We start from the raw sequence: 14,985 nt of genomic DNA, 5'->3' as shown, positions 1-14,985 counted from the left end.
GCTACTCTCCAAATAGCCGCTCCTCACTTCTTGCTTTCGTTCTGCAGGTCAAAAAGTCAGAAGTATTCGCTTCTCAACCTCGTCCTATTTTCTTTCCTTCAGATAAAATATACGTACAGAGACTGTCGTTAGACTGATTGTATATAACATAAACGTACTTTGACTACCAGAAGACTCCTTTCAGCCCTTAGCGCTGGTCAAATCGGTTATCAATTCGATCACTCCTTTCTCCTCATTTCGATAGATCCATCATCATCATCATCATTTGATCTGATCTAGTCTCGATCCCATCCTCATCCATATCCATATACTGCTATAAGCTATAAATATCAGAACTGTCTCCATCGTTGTTCAAAGAAAATCAACTACAACATGTCACCAGTAGCTACCAACACACCTAACGCACCTGCTCAACCGGTAGGCGGGAAAGCGAAATTCTCAACTCAACAAATCATCAATTTGGAACATGAGTATTCAGCGTGAGTCTTGCTCAGTATCAGCTTCGCGTTCAGTCTCAAGAGGTAAGGACAAGATGATAAGCTGACTTTTCATCGTCATCGTATAGACATAATTACCACCCTTTACCTGTGTAAGTTATATCTTATTTCGGATGGCCGAAGACACTGTCTATTTGTCTATCAAAGAAGTTTTTTCGTCCTCATGTCACTCTTTGATGCTGTCGGGACGGTAAAGCTGATCAGTGTCTGTATGCATCCGTTCAGATGCTTTGAAAGAGGTGAAGGAGCCCATGTGTGGGATCCTGAGGGTAATGAGTACCTTGATTTCTTAGCTGCTTACTCGTGAGTACATCATCTGTTTATCAAGATCGTGGTTCTTTGTTCTAGAAAATTAATGACATTTCGCTGCTGCATTCAGGGCTGTCAACCAAGGTCACTGTCACCCTGATATCCGTGAGTTCACATGCACCTCGTTTCCTATAGCATGATCATGGCTGATCATGTGCTTTATACTCAGTACAAACACTCATCACCCAAGCATCCAAGCTCACCCTCTCCTCTCGAGCCTTCTACTCATCCAACCTCGGTCCATTCGCAGAGAAAATAACCAAGATGTTCGGCTTCGACATGGTCCTACCCATGAACACGGGTGCCGAGGCAGTCGAGACAGCCATCAAATTAGCTAGAAAATGGGGATACGAGAAGAAAGGTATCAAAGAGGGTAAAGCCAAAGTACTAAGTGTGGAAGGAAATTTCCACGGAAGGACAATCGGTATCATCTCCATGTCAACCGATCCAGAATCGAGGAATGGTTTTGGGCCGTTCTTGGATAATGTCGGTCCTCAGTGGGATACAGGATTGATCAGGTACAACCACCCTGAAGATCTTGAGAGGACTTTGGAGAAATATGGAGATGAGGTGGCGGCGTTCTTGGTTGAACCTATTCAGGGTGAAGCTGGGTGAGTAGATCTTACATACCAATGGATGTACCATGAGTTATGATGCAGAGCTTCCGCTTACTCCAAGATTGTCACATTAGTATCTACGTCCCCGACGATGGATACCTAGCGAAGATCCACGAAATCTGTAAGAAATACAATGTCCTGTTGATCTGTGATGAAATCCAGACTGGACTTGCTAGAACTGGTAAAATGTGAGTGTTATACGGGTTAATTGACCACTAAAGGATACACGCATTGAGCATGCTACTGTCTGGACGTTCGTGCTGATATCACTCTTATCGTACTCTAGGCTCTGCTACGAGTGGGATAATATCAAGCCCGATATGGTTATCCTCGGAAAAGCTCTTTCTGGTGGTAGTGAGTTTACTCTCTTCGTTTGGGTCATGATCAAATATTGATTTTATACCAAATGGTTATCAGTGTACCCCGTGTCATGCGTTATGGCCAGTAAGGAGATCATGCTTTGCATCAAACCCGGAGAACATGGGTCGACATACGGAGGGTTAGTGTCTACATCATAACGTCGTCTCTGACACTCTGACATACCGACAAGTCGCTGATCGTATCAATCAACCTGTCTCGCAGAAACCCCCTAGGATGTGCTGTAGCCATGACCGCCCTCGACGTGCTTGTCAACGAAAACTTAGTTGAGAGATCACAAAAATTGGGTGAAATCTTCCGATCGGAATTGGCGAAATTGAATTCACCATTCATCAAGATCATTCGAGGAAGAGGATTATTCAACGGTGTGGTGATTGATGAGAAAGCTTCAAAGAAGGGCAGAACAGCTTGGCAACTGTGTTTGTTAATGAAATCAAAGGGACTATTGGCTAAGCCTACACATGTGAATATGTGAGTAAAAATCAAACACAACTCGATCGACTCGTTCATATGCCCAGAGCAGCAGCAGCTGATGTGGATAAATGGAACAATGTAGTATTCGATTTGCACCTCCTCTTGTGATTTCAGAAGAGGATGTGTACAAAGCTACGAGGATCATTGCTGAGTCCCTAGAAGAATTCGATGTTGTTAGTGAAATATTTAACATGTGAGCAAGCAAGTGCTGACAGAGCTATGGTTATAGATCGAGAAGATCCCAGGAGATGAAGGTGAAGAGCACGATACCAAGATTGAGCTTGAGGATTAGATCAAGGGTGGACGCCATTAGAGGCAGGACTGGAGAAGATGTACAAGTACACATATGAATCATCAGATGCATTATCATCGTATCACTACCTTACTCGCACAATGTGGTTGATGTATTGATGCCTCATGACATGCAGTATTCCATCATATACGAGTCGTTCATCTGACCTGTATTCTGCTGTCAGTGGCGTTGTCGATCTTGAATGCCAAGAACAAGGGAAAATCGTCCGCACGTGGATGTCACAAACCGATCTAACGCGTACTGCGAATGCTAAGTCAGAGAACCAAGAAGATCAAGTTCATGTCATGTCATTTGCTCGTTTTCGTCCAATAGAAGATTTCAGCCCTCAAAGCAAGCACAGATTCTCGATGTGCCAGCAGTATCGGTAGACGTCAGTCAACTCACCCCTTCTCTTGAAGGAAAGTAACCAACACACGATCTCACCACTGATACCAGATAGCTCGAGATCCACTTCAACATGCCTGGTATACCAGTGTTTGTAGCTATCTTGGTAGGACTGGTATCGTCCTTCGTGCAGTCATTAGGTGAGTGTGTCATCGCTCATATCGAAAGCAACCCTCATTTCTGTAACAGCAACGGAGCATAATCCACTGACCCAACTTTCCAGGTCTAACGATCCAACGTAAATCTCACCTCATCGATTCCTCCCTCCCTCTCCCTCAACGATGTAAACCCCTCAAACGACCCCTATGGCTACTGGGATTTGGCATTTACATCACCTCCAACATCTTTTCGACGATATTCCAACTTGACTCCCTTCCCATCGTCATCCTCGCTCCCTTGGGTGCAATTTCGTTGATATACAATGCAATCCTCGCTAGAGTAATGCTGGGGGACAAGTTTGGGAAAGTTTGGATCATTGGTACGGCCCTGATCGCCCTGGGAGCAGTGTCAATAGCTATCTTTGGGGTTGTCAACGAACAGCATCATTCGTTAGATGAGGTTTTATTGCTATTTAGACGAGGACCTTTTGTGGTGTTTTTCACCATCATGAGTTTGATGACTGCCGCTGTTATCGTGGTGGTGAGTTGTCTGCTTCACTTTTTCACTCTGATTATTCACCGATCCCGATCTGAAGCATGCATAGGGCTTGACATGACGATATGTACAAGTGAATCGGAAGGATGGTCCTCCGGAAAGACAACTTGATTGCTGACTATGCGAATTCCTTTCCCAGTCTCATATCGCTTCATTTCACATTCACCGACAATTGTCTCGTATACGATTACCTGAAGATTCAGCTGATACCGGCTCGTCTACACCTACATCACTCGTACCTAGTAATTACGCATCGCCTCACAACAATTCTCAGGCAATCCCCTTCCGATCCAGACCTGCGACCAAACCAGATGGCCATAACCTTCGAAGATGGTCATCACCTACATCACCTGTATATAACTCTGTACCTTCCCCTCTCCCTTCAGACCCCAATACTGCCAAGGCACTGCCAAAACACCATCTTCATCTTGAAATACCGGATCCCCCTAGTCATCCTTACGGTACAAACCAACCTAATGAGAAACAACAGCGGACATTAACATTATGTGGTTTGGGATTCGCTTCTGCCTCAGGAACATTATCAGGAATGTGTCTCGTCTTGGCTAAAGCAGCTGTTGAGCTGTTGGTACTAAGTATCAACTATTTTAGAACGGGTCAAGGTAAAAATGAGTTTCTGAGAATACAAACTTGGTTTTTAGTTTTGGGCTTGGGTGTTTGTGCGATACTCCAATTGGTTTATTTAAATTATAGCTTGACGTTCGCTTCGCCTGCTATCATCTGTCCTTTGGCATTTTGTTTCTTCAATTTGAGTAGTATATTTGGTGAGTCTGAGTACTACTGTGTGATCAATCGGTCCATGTAAGTAATGGAGCTAATTATCGTTTAATCCTTTTATCTTTGTGATGATTAGACGGCTTGGTGTTCTACGATCAATTCTCGAGATTATCGACTCTGCAAATAACTTTCGTCTCTTTGGGCGTGGCAATCTTATTACTGGGTGTGTGGGTCGTATCAGCCATCCAACCGGACTCAGGTGTAGATATAGGTACATGGGTAGAAGAAGAATCCGATACTGAATCGATCCTCGATGAAGTTGGAGTGGAACAGAATCCATTCTCACAAAACGAATCCCCTACACAAGCACAGCTCAATCAGGTCAACCCTCTTTCACCTACCCTACGAGGTGATCAGAATCCAATGACAAGATCATATGTCCAAACTTCGGATGAACAGGGCACACCTGAAGCTCTGCACCGATCGGTGTTCTCTAATCCCGAGCATCCATCGACTCCTACTTCACCAATGTCCCCTACGACGCGAAGACGACATCATCACAGGATGAGATACGGTTCGTTGATACCTGATGCTCTACCTACTGGAGCACCAACGGGATTCTCTATAGGTCTAGCAGCGAGTTCGCCTGGTTTCGCATTGCGTTCGGGGAGTTTCTCGATCGATGGGAATTTCCATCCCCACCACGGACATGGACATGGTCATTCACCATTGATAGGTTCAGGGCAGGGAGAAGGACCAAGGGATTTATGGGGACGAAACGCCCATGTGAGAAGTAGATCAGAAGGTCAGAGAGGTATGACAGCGATTATATTAGGACAGGATGAAGGTGGATACGAAGCTCGTACTGAAGATGACGCAAATGTAGGAGCACAGGAACAAGAAATCATAGGAGAGAATAGGGTGGAAGGTGAATTGAGGGAATGGACGGAAAGGGACGAAGACGGGAACGTCAAGAGGAAAGCATGGTGGGAAAAATTGTTTGGAAGGGAACTGAGAGGAAGTGCAAGTGGAAATGAACAAGGGAAAGTCCGATTGGGAGGTGATGAACATGAACGGATTTAGATGTACTCTTCAGAATGTATGTGTATTCTGTATATTTTTAGTTATTTTGACATCCCGTACCATACCCATATGCAGTATGCACTCTGCAAAATCTACCTATATACTTGTATGGTGTAAAAATGGGAGAACAGTGTAGAAGTATTCGGAGGGGTGCCTTATTTGGTGCTGGGCCATTCCTGTGGTGTTCTTATTACGGTGTTGAGCGCACAGGTCTACCGAGGGGAGAATGACATAGAGGCGATGACATTTCCGGTCGTGAGCCTTGTCTATGGTGTTCTCATTACTCGAATAGGGTCTGACGCTTCGATCGCCCTTAAAACGCTAGCTGAAGCAGAATGAACAACCTCGAGCTCACAGCGACTAGCATATTCATCTGAAGTCATTGGTGATCAAGTCCGATTTGTCTTTCTTAAGCTGAGCCCTTCAATGGCTCAGTCGAAAATCACACTTGATCTGCCCTCATTAATGTCAACATCGCATACACAAGATGTCAATCCCACCTAACAAACGTCTCAGAAATTCCAATGATCCCTCGTCGGGCACAAGATCCCCGCATTACCCAATTGAACGAAGCTTTGAACACCATACCACCAGATCAAGTGCGATACATCCTCGCCAGTATCTTACCATCACACCCATACGCCTTACAGGATTTCCTCGCTCATCATCAAGCATACTTAAATTCGATCGAGGATCAGAGACGTAAAGCTCCTCCTAAGGATTTTGATCATTTGTCCAAATCATGTTGGAAAGAACTAAACATAACCCATAGAAGATTACGACCTTCACAACAATGTGGAATTACGGGAGAGGTCGCTGGGGTGATCCAATCTGCTGTTCGTGAGATTACGAAGGGATGTAGAGATTCGCCAAGATTGGAAACAAAATTATCTGCTTTGGAGGCTCTGAGGAAAATCAGTAAATCGATTATATTATGTGATGAAAGAGAGATAAGAAAGGGAGTGATGAATGATGATTGGACGCCTAATAGTCTCGCTCATGCCATGGTAGAAATTCTAGATGGAATGGATGAAGAAGAGAAGGACAGATTGGGACCTAATGGGATAAGATGGTTAGTGGAAGAGTATAACAAATATGCGATAGATTGTTTCGATCAGGTTCTGGAAATTTTAGATGGTGATGAAGAGGAAGATGAGGAAGTTTAAGTCGACTAGATTGGAGGTTTACAGACACAATTTGTATATAAATTAACAGTTAATGAGTAAGCGAAAGCGAGCAATGACATATCAATGATGAAGGCGATTGGCGAAACACTGTACTCGTATCATCCGAGTGGAACCATCAAGCAGCCTCTGGTCCCCTTGTGTCACCCATGAGTCCGATGCCAGCGACATATTACTGCACATACTGTAAGGTATATCTCCACTCCCATCCTGATCAAGGATCGTCGATGGAGTTGTACTACGCAAAACATCTCAATACATAAGCTGCTGGTGATTACAGTCTCTATGCATGTTGCCTACACTCTGACCAGATAGGCTTTCCGTTATCATGGTTCAATATGCATGAGCATACTAGGGAGTCGTGTATCTCAAATTATAAAGAGCATATCCAGTGAAACAATCCTACTCGATCCGTGTAATGAAGAGATTTCCTTTTCATTCCTCTTTGATGACCCACCAATAACCCCAAGGGCTCAGCAGTCCTTGAGCACCTAATGGACCAGCTAGCCCTCCCGATCTACCGCTAACCTCATCCAACACGCCTGGCATCAATCGATCGAATTCGTCCTCGTCTACCGCTCCAGCCTCGAGAATCATCAGACGAGCTGCGTAGAGGAAACTGATCGCATGCGTGGTCTCGTTCATACCTACTTCTACCGGTCGCCATTGATCATAACAATGAATTTGTCAGTTCAGCGCGATACACCAAACTTTGGTCATGAGCTTACCACTCTGAGGGTCATCAGGGCAAGCCTGTCTGTAGTGATAAAAGACATCGATTCCATCGGGGTCAAATCCTGCCTCAGCGAGAACTTGATCCATTCTGCTGAATAACTCGGTACTGTGAGATCACATCAGCGCGGTGCTTGATAATGCGATTATTGGCACAGTACGGCGACCGACAACGTGACAAGCTTACTCTATTCCTCTGTAATGGCAAGCAGCTTCGAGATGAGATATCATCTGCAGCAAGATGAAGATTCAGATAAGCCGTTTGGATCATAGTGCGATGCTTACTGACCTGAGCCAGACATGGAGCCAAATCTTTCAGACCAAACCCCTCCCAAGCGCTGTGCAGCTGTAGCTGAGGCTCGTGGACTAAAAGTATCCCACCGGGACGAAGTAATCGATGAGCCTCTCGGACGATACTAGGATAGTCGTTCGTCTGGGAAAGGACAAATTCATCAGCTATTCACGCTGCATTATTCACGCTGCATACTTTCAGCGACCTACAGCATGTACCATCTGACGCATATGTACCACGTCGAAGGATTCATCCCCAAATGTCCTTAGACCTGAAGGTGCACTGACTTGCATGAAGGTGCAATTCCGATACTGCGAACTGGATCGAGATTGGCCGCATAGGTGTCAGTGAGTTCATTCGAAAAGATCTGACCATAACACTCTCAAAACCTACTCATGCTGGAAAGGCGTTATATCTGATATATCAGCTCAATCTCACATCACGTCCAAGCTTACCAATTCCAATACAATCGACATGATGGAATAGCTCCGCCATTTCTTGTATCCTTGGTTCCGGAAGGTCAATTATCAGCAAATACGTTCTGATGTCGGTTTCATCATCAGTATTCTATTCACCACAACCCAGTGCCACAACCTATATCCAAGATCCGTTTCCTTCTACTTCGATCGTTCAATATCTGTTCGACCGGTCCTCGATATAAACCAGGTAAAATTCCAAGGAGCTATAGCGCTCGTCTGAGCCACTCAACTTGCGAGTTCATGAGAGGAACTCGACATACAATATAATGTAATCGATCTTGTCGCTAAAATACATAGGCAAAAACAACGTCAGCTCAGTATATTATATATCCTGATTTCTGCACAAGTTACGACCTACAACTACTTCCTCTTGATCTGCTGGTAGACGATATACCCATGAAGTGTTGTTACTACCATCGAGAATCAATGTTTTTGTCGAACCCTTTGAAGAAGGACCGTGCGATGTTTTGTTCGTTCATTTCGAATTGCCACTTACTATGTTCGCACAGCTTCGACAAAATAGGCCGCCTCTGAGAAATCGGTATTTTGTCCAGAATGACGAGACTCGATCTCATTCTCGTCGTCATCGTCCCTTGTATTCGAATGCGAACCTGTAATCGATCGATTCAACTAAAGTCCTTACTAACTGGCCAACTTACCATAGTGATCATCGTAAGATCGTATAATAGGACTACTTGAACCTTGGAAACTCATCTTTGCTAGATGACGAAACGTAATAACGTATCAAAAACTCGAGCGATCAACGGTAAAAAGTGGGAAGGATGATCTTTCGTTTTTGATCTGATCATCTGTCTTATATACTATATACCTTCGGAAAAGAAGAAGGAAGGTTGGGTTCTTCTTTTTTAACTTGATGGAAAAATCGTTTTCACCACGTTTTGTAGTGTATTGTGTTTATATTTATGTCTGTATTTCGAATGCTTAGATTGTTCATCAATCTTATCATCAGATGATCAAGAAACTTTTCATTCCTTTCCCTTTTGATGATCGGATTTCGGATGAAGCAGTTATCTTGTGTAGGGCTAAGAGAAATACGGGACACCTAGTCGAAGTGAAATCGTCGTTGTTGATTGCCAAGCAGCCTGATGGTCGCTTCAGATTTCTTCGATATTCATATATTAGGTTGTAGATAGGTGAACCTTTGGTTTGATGTGTGTGTGTTTTGTAATTGCTGATGATGATATGCGGATTTAGAGAGATGCAAGGGGGTCCTTTATCTCCATCCCGTCAAATTCATCAATAGCCGCAATGGACCAAGCTGGTTTTTACGATAACATGTTGTTATATCGAACCTTGCCACTTGTGGAGGCTACAGTACAAATGACAAGTAAGACAAAGTGCGGCTTTGCGAGTGTGTGTGTACTGTATGTGTGTGCATGGTTGGAGCGCATCAACAACGAAAAAGGGATTCCTTTGATGTTAGTTTAGTTCGCAGATCCGAATTGATCGGTCGATGCCACCCACTCCTATGCTATATTCCCAGCTTGCGTACGTCTGAAGAGGCAGCTACGTAGACCACCTCTACCGCAGCCACGGCCCGAGCTGAATCAACGACTTAGTGGGACAGTTGCCGCATACGCTATGACCGATGATCGAGGCTATGAGGGGAAATAGAGTTTAGTACTTCCCCTACGAAACGACGACTAAGAGAAAAAAAGGCTCTAGCGGTCAAGTTACTCCGGATCTCACTGAGATCCCATCTTAGTCTGGCTGTAAGTTGACCTGAGATCTGACAACAGATGCTGTACCGATAAGCCGAGATGACTGATCCTGGCTGGTAACGAGGATAAGGAGGTGAAGGCATGTTGTTACTGACCAACATAAATTATGACACTACCTATATACAAGAACTCTACAGCGAATGAAGCTAACTAGATTTACACAATATGATTATACAACAAATGATTTTGAGAGAATGTGCCCAATGTGCCCCCGGTCCTTTCCCACTCGTACTACCCCAAGCGGTTCTCCAATTCCTTCACTCGATCTTCCAATTCCTTATTTCGTTCCTGTAGCGATTTAATGGTACTTCTCATACCCTTCTTCATTTGTTCTGCAGCACGCAATAATCTATCTTGACGATGAAGATGTTCAGACAGCTGTTCGAGGGACGAGAGCGTGGGCGAGAGGATGGAGTGAGGAGGTGAACGAGGGGTGGTAGGAGACGAGAGGAAGGGGTTAGGCTAGATTGCAACATGATGAACTTAGCTACGGCACAGTTTAAGAAATTACATCACTTACATCGTTAGCAGCCCTTTTTGGTGTCCTATCCACTTCTTGCGAATCTTCTTCATCCCTCCTTCTTTTACCCAGACCCTCATCGACTGCATTCTTTAACCTATCGTTGAATGATATACCTTTACTTGGTGTAGTCGATGACGGTGTCTGCTCACTAGCCACGAGTTGAGATGATCCAGGTGTACTTGCAATAGCTTCACGTTCAATCTCCTCAGCATCCACTTTATCCCAATCTATCTCCTCCATCTCATCTTCATCCTCATCATCACTGATCAGTACTGCTTCTTGCTGACGAGATGAGCTGTTTCTTACAGTATGCGTACTGTCGTTTGAGCCAACCGGACGGCCATATCTAGCGGCAGGGGATTGACCGAGGGTCTGATTCGTTCGTTGGACCAGCGCAGAAGCTCGAGTAGATCCTGACGGTGTCGATGGTCCGGCCGAAGAATGAAGAGGAAAGAGCTCGTCATGCCATTTGAAAAACTTACATCGACCAGGATCGTCTCGTGGTAATGGACAGCAGTAAAATGCTCTGATAAAAACACATCAGGTATTCAGCTAAAAGTGTTACACCTATCAGTGAGATGGAGGTCAACCTCACCTTCCCGCGTTCTTGGTTGTTGGACCAGCTCTGAGCTTTGGACAAGACATGTGATGGCCCTGTCAATCGTTTGATAATTAGCTGAGGGATAACCAGAATAGTTGATGGGTTTGCATTGAACGCACTGTACATTTCACATCTCCTGAATCATCTGTCGGTGTTCCAGGCTGTATCTGAGTTCTAGTGGGGTTCTGTACCCTTGTACTGGCCGTTGTCCGTGTTCGAGTAGACATCGTCATCTACACTGCTTGCATGATATACATTGTATGCTGGTTACTTGCACATGGAATCAACCGATAACCTACAGGCATAGACATGTTGAGTGAATCACCTCCACTCGTCAAAACGATCGTCGCAGCTTGTAAACATGACGACATAACATGCCACATCCTGGAAATGCCGTTTATATGAGATCGGGGTTATACTTTTGGTGCCGTTCAGTTCCGAATTGAAGGATTGGGATTGGCCATGATATGCAACAGAGGACGAAGGCAGATGGATGCAGACAGGTTGAAGATGCGAAAGATGTTAATGCAAGTGACAACCGAAGATTAATCGACTTCTCATCTCTACTCTTGCATCCTCATCATCAATCTTGTCACCCTCCCTCTTCCCGATGTACTCCCTCGCCAAGTTACCAAGGGGTCAATCCGCCCTCAAAACAGCTGTGAGGAGATCAGTCTCCTCAAAGGCTTCCTCGGCAGGTGGTGTCAGTGTGATCGGTTTCGAAAACAAAGGTCCAGCAGCAACCTCAAGTTTGACGGTGGCCATTAAAGCCGGTTCCCGATTTGAGAGTACTCCCGGTGTAGCTCATGTGTTGAAGAATTTCGCTTTCAAGGTGGGTTGGAGATGTTGTGCTTTGGTTGGGAAATCGGAGGATGAACGTGGATTAGATTGTCTCTGGGGAAAGGTGTAGACGAGGATGAGTTAGGGGAGCCGCGACGGATGACTACGATCAGATGGGCGGGAAAAAGCATTCAAATAGAGGTAGTAGAGGGGAAGATATGCTAATCACAAAATATTGATATAGGCTACCGCCAACGGTTCATCCTTGAAGACAGCTAGAGAGACGGAGTTATACGGTGGTGTTTTGTCTTCTGCTCTATCAAGAGAACACATCTTCCTCACTGCTGAATTCCTCCGTGGTGACGAGTGAGTGTTGCTCGTTCAAAGGCCATGAGTATTTGCTAATCTCTTATACCATAGGGAACACTTCCTCTCCGTCCTCACCTCTGTCCTCTCTTCCTCCCACTTCTACGGCCACGAGCTCAAAGAACTCGTTCTTCCAGTCGTTCAAAGCGAAGCCATCGCTGCTCAATCATCTCCTACCACCCTCGCTCTCGACGCTGCACACAAACTCGCTTTCAGAAAAGGATTGGGTAACTCCCTTTACGCCTCCCCTCATTACCCAGTCACCATCGATGATGTCAAATCCTACGCTCAAGGTGCATTCTCCAAATCAAATGTAGCTGTGATCGGATCCGGTATCTCAACAGAATCATTATCGCAAGTGGTATCATCTGCTTTCGGTTCTGGATCATCTCAACCTGGATCATCTGGATTGAACACCAGCAAAACATCGTACTACGGTGGTGAAGCTAGAATCCCACTTGATATCCATGCTCCTCCAACTGCTTTACCAACTTTGGTTATCGCTTACGGAACGACTTCGCCCGCTACTCCCGAATTGAAAGTGTTGAAGCAACTGTTAGGTGGTGAATCTTCGCTCAAATGGACTCCAGGTACTTCACCTTTAGCTCAAGCTGCCGATAAAGTGCCAGGTGGATCAGCCAAGGCGTTCCTCCTTCCTTACTCTGATGCCGCCCTCTTCGGTGTCGTCGTCTCTGCTCCTACTTCCCCACAACTCGCCGGTCTCGCCAAAGAAGTCGCCCAGATCATCAAATCGGCGGGTTCAGCTGCCAAAGACGAGGAGATCAAGCGAGCAGTCGCCAAGGCTACTTTCGCTGATGCCACTGCTTCGGAAACTCTTGAGGGTCTCATCGCTAACGTTGGTCCTGCTGTGAGTGATACTTCAAATCGCGTTCGATCTTTGTATAATCCACTGACGGTGTATCTATAGCTTTTCGCTGGTGGTGAAGTCAAGTCGGAATCGTTCTCTGGTGTTTCCGCTTCTTCCGTCTCCAAGGTGAGTGAATCTGGTCTCTGTGTGTGGGTCAATCAACTGACGATACTTCTCACAGGCCGCTTCTGAATTACTCAAAGCCAAACCTACTGTTGTAGCTGTCGGAAACGTGAATGTCTTACCTTATGCGTGAGTCAAATAACCAACCTCTATATAAGAGTACTGAGTCGCTGATCTTGTAAGTTTGCGTTGTGACAGTGATGAACTCAACTTATAGAAACAAAAGGGTACCGATTGTTTTGTAGAGGGTGCATAATGCAAACTTATCACACTTAGGCTGGTGGTTGTCCGAGTTATACAGGATACATGTTGCATAATGCTTGGATATGGTACACTCGGAAATTATGGGTCGTTCGATTACAAGTAACGCGAGAGACTCAGAGTTATACAAAGGAGGATTGATTGGTGATGAGAAACAGATACTGATCAATGTCGAAGTGTGGAGATAGGATACAAGGGAATAATAAGGAGGAAAAGGTGAACTACAATTCGAGAGTTGGGGTTAGAATGTGCGTAGCATGCTTAAGCTGTGCCAGCATGAGATCGAGCTTTGTACGCTTTGATGACCCCTTGCTCGACTCTGATCAAAGCATCAAAATCGATTAGCGATAATATTGCAAATAGACCACCCATAGACCACCACCTGTGTGAATACTCACCTCTGTTTAACCAGCATCATCACACCCTGTTGAACCAACCCTTTGACCAACTGACCTTCTAAACCAGTATACAAAGTTCTAATTCCACCTCTTTTGATGATCTTTACTAAAGTTTCTAACATACCCAATTTATGTTTGTTTTTACCTTTATCCCTCCCCGACTGACTTAACACTTTGATCAGAACTAGGGGATATAAGGGGATAGTCGCCAATGCATTTGACACCGCGCCCAAGAGGAATGTCAACCCTGCTGGTGGATGTGTACGATGTCTTGCCGGTAAGAGTAATCTGACTAAGACCGTATGGATGTATAATGTTAAAGAGGGTAAGAGTGTAAGGGGGATGGTAGGTTTTAATCCCGAGAATAAACCTTCTATTCCAGATTCTTGATATATCGTAGATAACGTTTCTAATAATGTCATATCTTTTTTATCTTTATCGTCAGTATCGGTGTCGGTGTCGGTGTCGGTGTCGGTATCATTTTCGATTTGCTGTCTTACGCAGACTGTCGAAATTGGTAATGTGATTCCCTTCGAGATCAATCCACTCAATATACCAATAAGAAGTTCCTCCAGTGCAGTAGGTTTAGATGGTTTAGGTAAGATCTCGGATGCTTTACTTGCTAGTCCACCTATCCCAGCTGGCGAGGAGGATACACTTCCATGTTGATGAGGATTTTGAGTAGGGATGATGGGATGTCGAGTATGCCATACGTGTAATCCCTTTTGGAGTGATGTGTAGGTATAGAAATAAATGAAATTCGATAACAAAGTTGAGAGCGTGTCTGCACCTATACCCGAGTAGATCTCGGAGAGGTAGTTATTGTGAGATAATAGATGACTGAGGGTATCTCTGAGGTTTACTGGAGAAAACAATCGTCAGGTCAAGTTGGCTCGTTACACTTTGCACATTGGAGAGCCAGCTTACATCGTTCGTGATGTGGTCTCCTCGCGTTGTTCTGCATACGGGTTGTAGCGAGATCGAGTGGGTAGACGATAGCATTCCCCACTGCTGAGCTGAATAGGGACATGCGGTAAGTGATGCTCCGCTGCGAAACAGAATACCGGTTACTCACCCTAGAGCTCCGGAGCTAGCTTGAAGGAACGGAGGCAGAGTTGAGTTCATCGTGAGAGGCAGGAGTGCGGGTCGTATAGAGCAAGTGCTGAATGAAGCCAAAGTCTATATGGGAGAG

The 14,985-nt window shown here is 45.0% G+C and overlaps 7 protein-coding genes across 7 annotated transcripts; 4 read left to right on the top strand and 3 right to left on the bottom strand.

The window, feature by feature from the left end:
* Positions 1–372: 372 nt before the first annotated feature.
* Positions 373–2,567, top strand: L199_005454 (ornithine-oxo-acid transaminase; the record flags this gene model as incomplete). The annotated part of the gene is made up of 11 exons (XM_064891165.1): positions 373–479; positions 566–589; positions 723–800; positions 877–911; positions 976–1,417; positions 1,498–1,611; positions 1,710–1,777; positions 1,841–1,922; positions 2,006–2,272; positions 2,358–2,448; positions 2,505–2,567. 11 exons carry the CDS (start codon positions 373–375, stop codon positions 2,565–2,567), a joined length of 1,371 nt encoding a protein of 456 aa, XP_064747237.1.
* A 478-nt stretch (positions 2,568–3,045) lies between these two features.
* Positions 3,046–5,444, top strand: L199_005453 (uncharacterized protein; the record flags this gene model as incomplete). Its single annotated transcript, XM_064891164.1, has 4 exons — positions 3,046–3,112; positions 3,196–3,611; positions 3,766–4,408; positions 4,498–5,444. 4 exons carry the CDS (start codon positions 3,046–3,048, stop codon positions 5,442–5,444), a joined length of 2,073 nt encoding a protein of 690 aa, XP_064747236.1.
* Positions 5,445–5,931: 487 nt separating this feature from the next.
* Positions 5,932–6,610, top strand: L199_005452 (uncharacterized protein; the record flags this gene model as incomplete). The annotated part of the gene is made up of 2 exons (XM_064891163.1): positions 5,932–5,978; positions 6,064–6,610. 2 exons carry the CDS (start codon positions 5,932–5,934, stop codon positions 6,608–6,610), a joined length of 594 nt encoding a protein of 197 aa, XP_064747235.1.
* A 453-nt stretch (positions 6,611–7,063) lies between these two features.
* On the bottom strand, positions 7,064–8,845 carry L199_005451 (uncharacterized protein; the record flags this gene model as incomplete). Its single annotated transcript, XM_064891162.1, has 12 exons — positions 7,064–7,281; positions 7,357–7,469; positions 7,548–7,591; positions 7,650–7,793; positions 7,862–7,970; positions 8,046–8,067; positions 8,120–8,157; positions 8,228–8,334; positions 8,392–8,415; positions 8,490–8,541; positions 8,628–8,742; positions 8,791–8,845. The coding sequence occupies 12 exons, from the start codon at positions 8,843–8,845 to the stop codon at positions 7,064–7,066; spliced, it is 1,041 nt and encodes a 346-aa protein (XP_064747234.1).
* Positions 8,846–10,104: 1,259 nt separating this feature from the next.
* L199_005450 (uncharacterized protein) lies at positions 10,105–11,224 on the bottom strand (the record flags this gene model as incomplete). The annotated part of the gene is made up of 4 exons (XM_064891161.1): positions 10,105–10,335; positions 10,394–10,922; positions 10,992–11,050; positions 11,117–11,224. 4 exons carry the CDS (start codon positions 11,222–11,224, stop codon positions 10,105–10,107), a joined length of 927 nt encoding a protein of 308 aa, XP_064747233.1.
* Positions 11,225–11,607: 383 nt separating this feature from the next.
* Positions 11,608–13,267, top strand: L199_005449 (uncharacterized protein; the record flags this gene model as incomplete). Its single annotated transcript, XM_064891160.1, has 5 exons — positions 11,608–11,829; positions 12,022–12,143; positions 12,198–13,011; positions 13,072–13,137; positions 13,193–13,267. 5 exons carry the CDS (start codon positions 11,608–11,610, stop codon positions 13,265–13,267), a joined length of 1,299 nt encoding a protein of 432 aa, XP_064747232.1.
* A 389-nt stretch (positions 13,268–13,656) lies between these two features.
* L199_005448 (uncharacterized protein) lies at positions 13,657–14,918 on the bottom strand (the record flags this gene model as incomplete). The annotated part of the gene is made up of 4 exons (XM_064891159.1): positions 13,657–13,714; positions 13,794–14,655; positions 14,721–14,809; positions 14,869–14,918. The coding sequence occupies 4 exons, from the start codon at positions 14,916–14,918 to the stop codon at positions 13,657–13,659; spliced, it is 1,059 nt and encodes a 352-aa protein (XP_064747231.1).
* Between the last annotated feature and the right edge of the window lie 67 nt (positions 14,919–14,985).

The sequence above is a fragment of the Kwoniella botswanensis genome, chromosome 1 (genome assembly GCF_036426115.1).
Source record: "Kwoniella botswanensis chromosome 1, complete sequence".
Classification (NCBI taxonomy): domain Eukaryota; kingdom Fungi; phylum Basidiomycota; class Tremellomycetes; order Tremellales; family Cryptococcaceae; genus Kwoniella; species Kwoniella botswanensis.
This window is presented reverse-complemented; position numbering and strand designations above follow the sequence as displayed.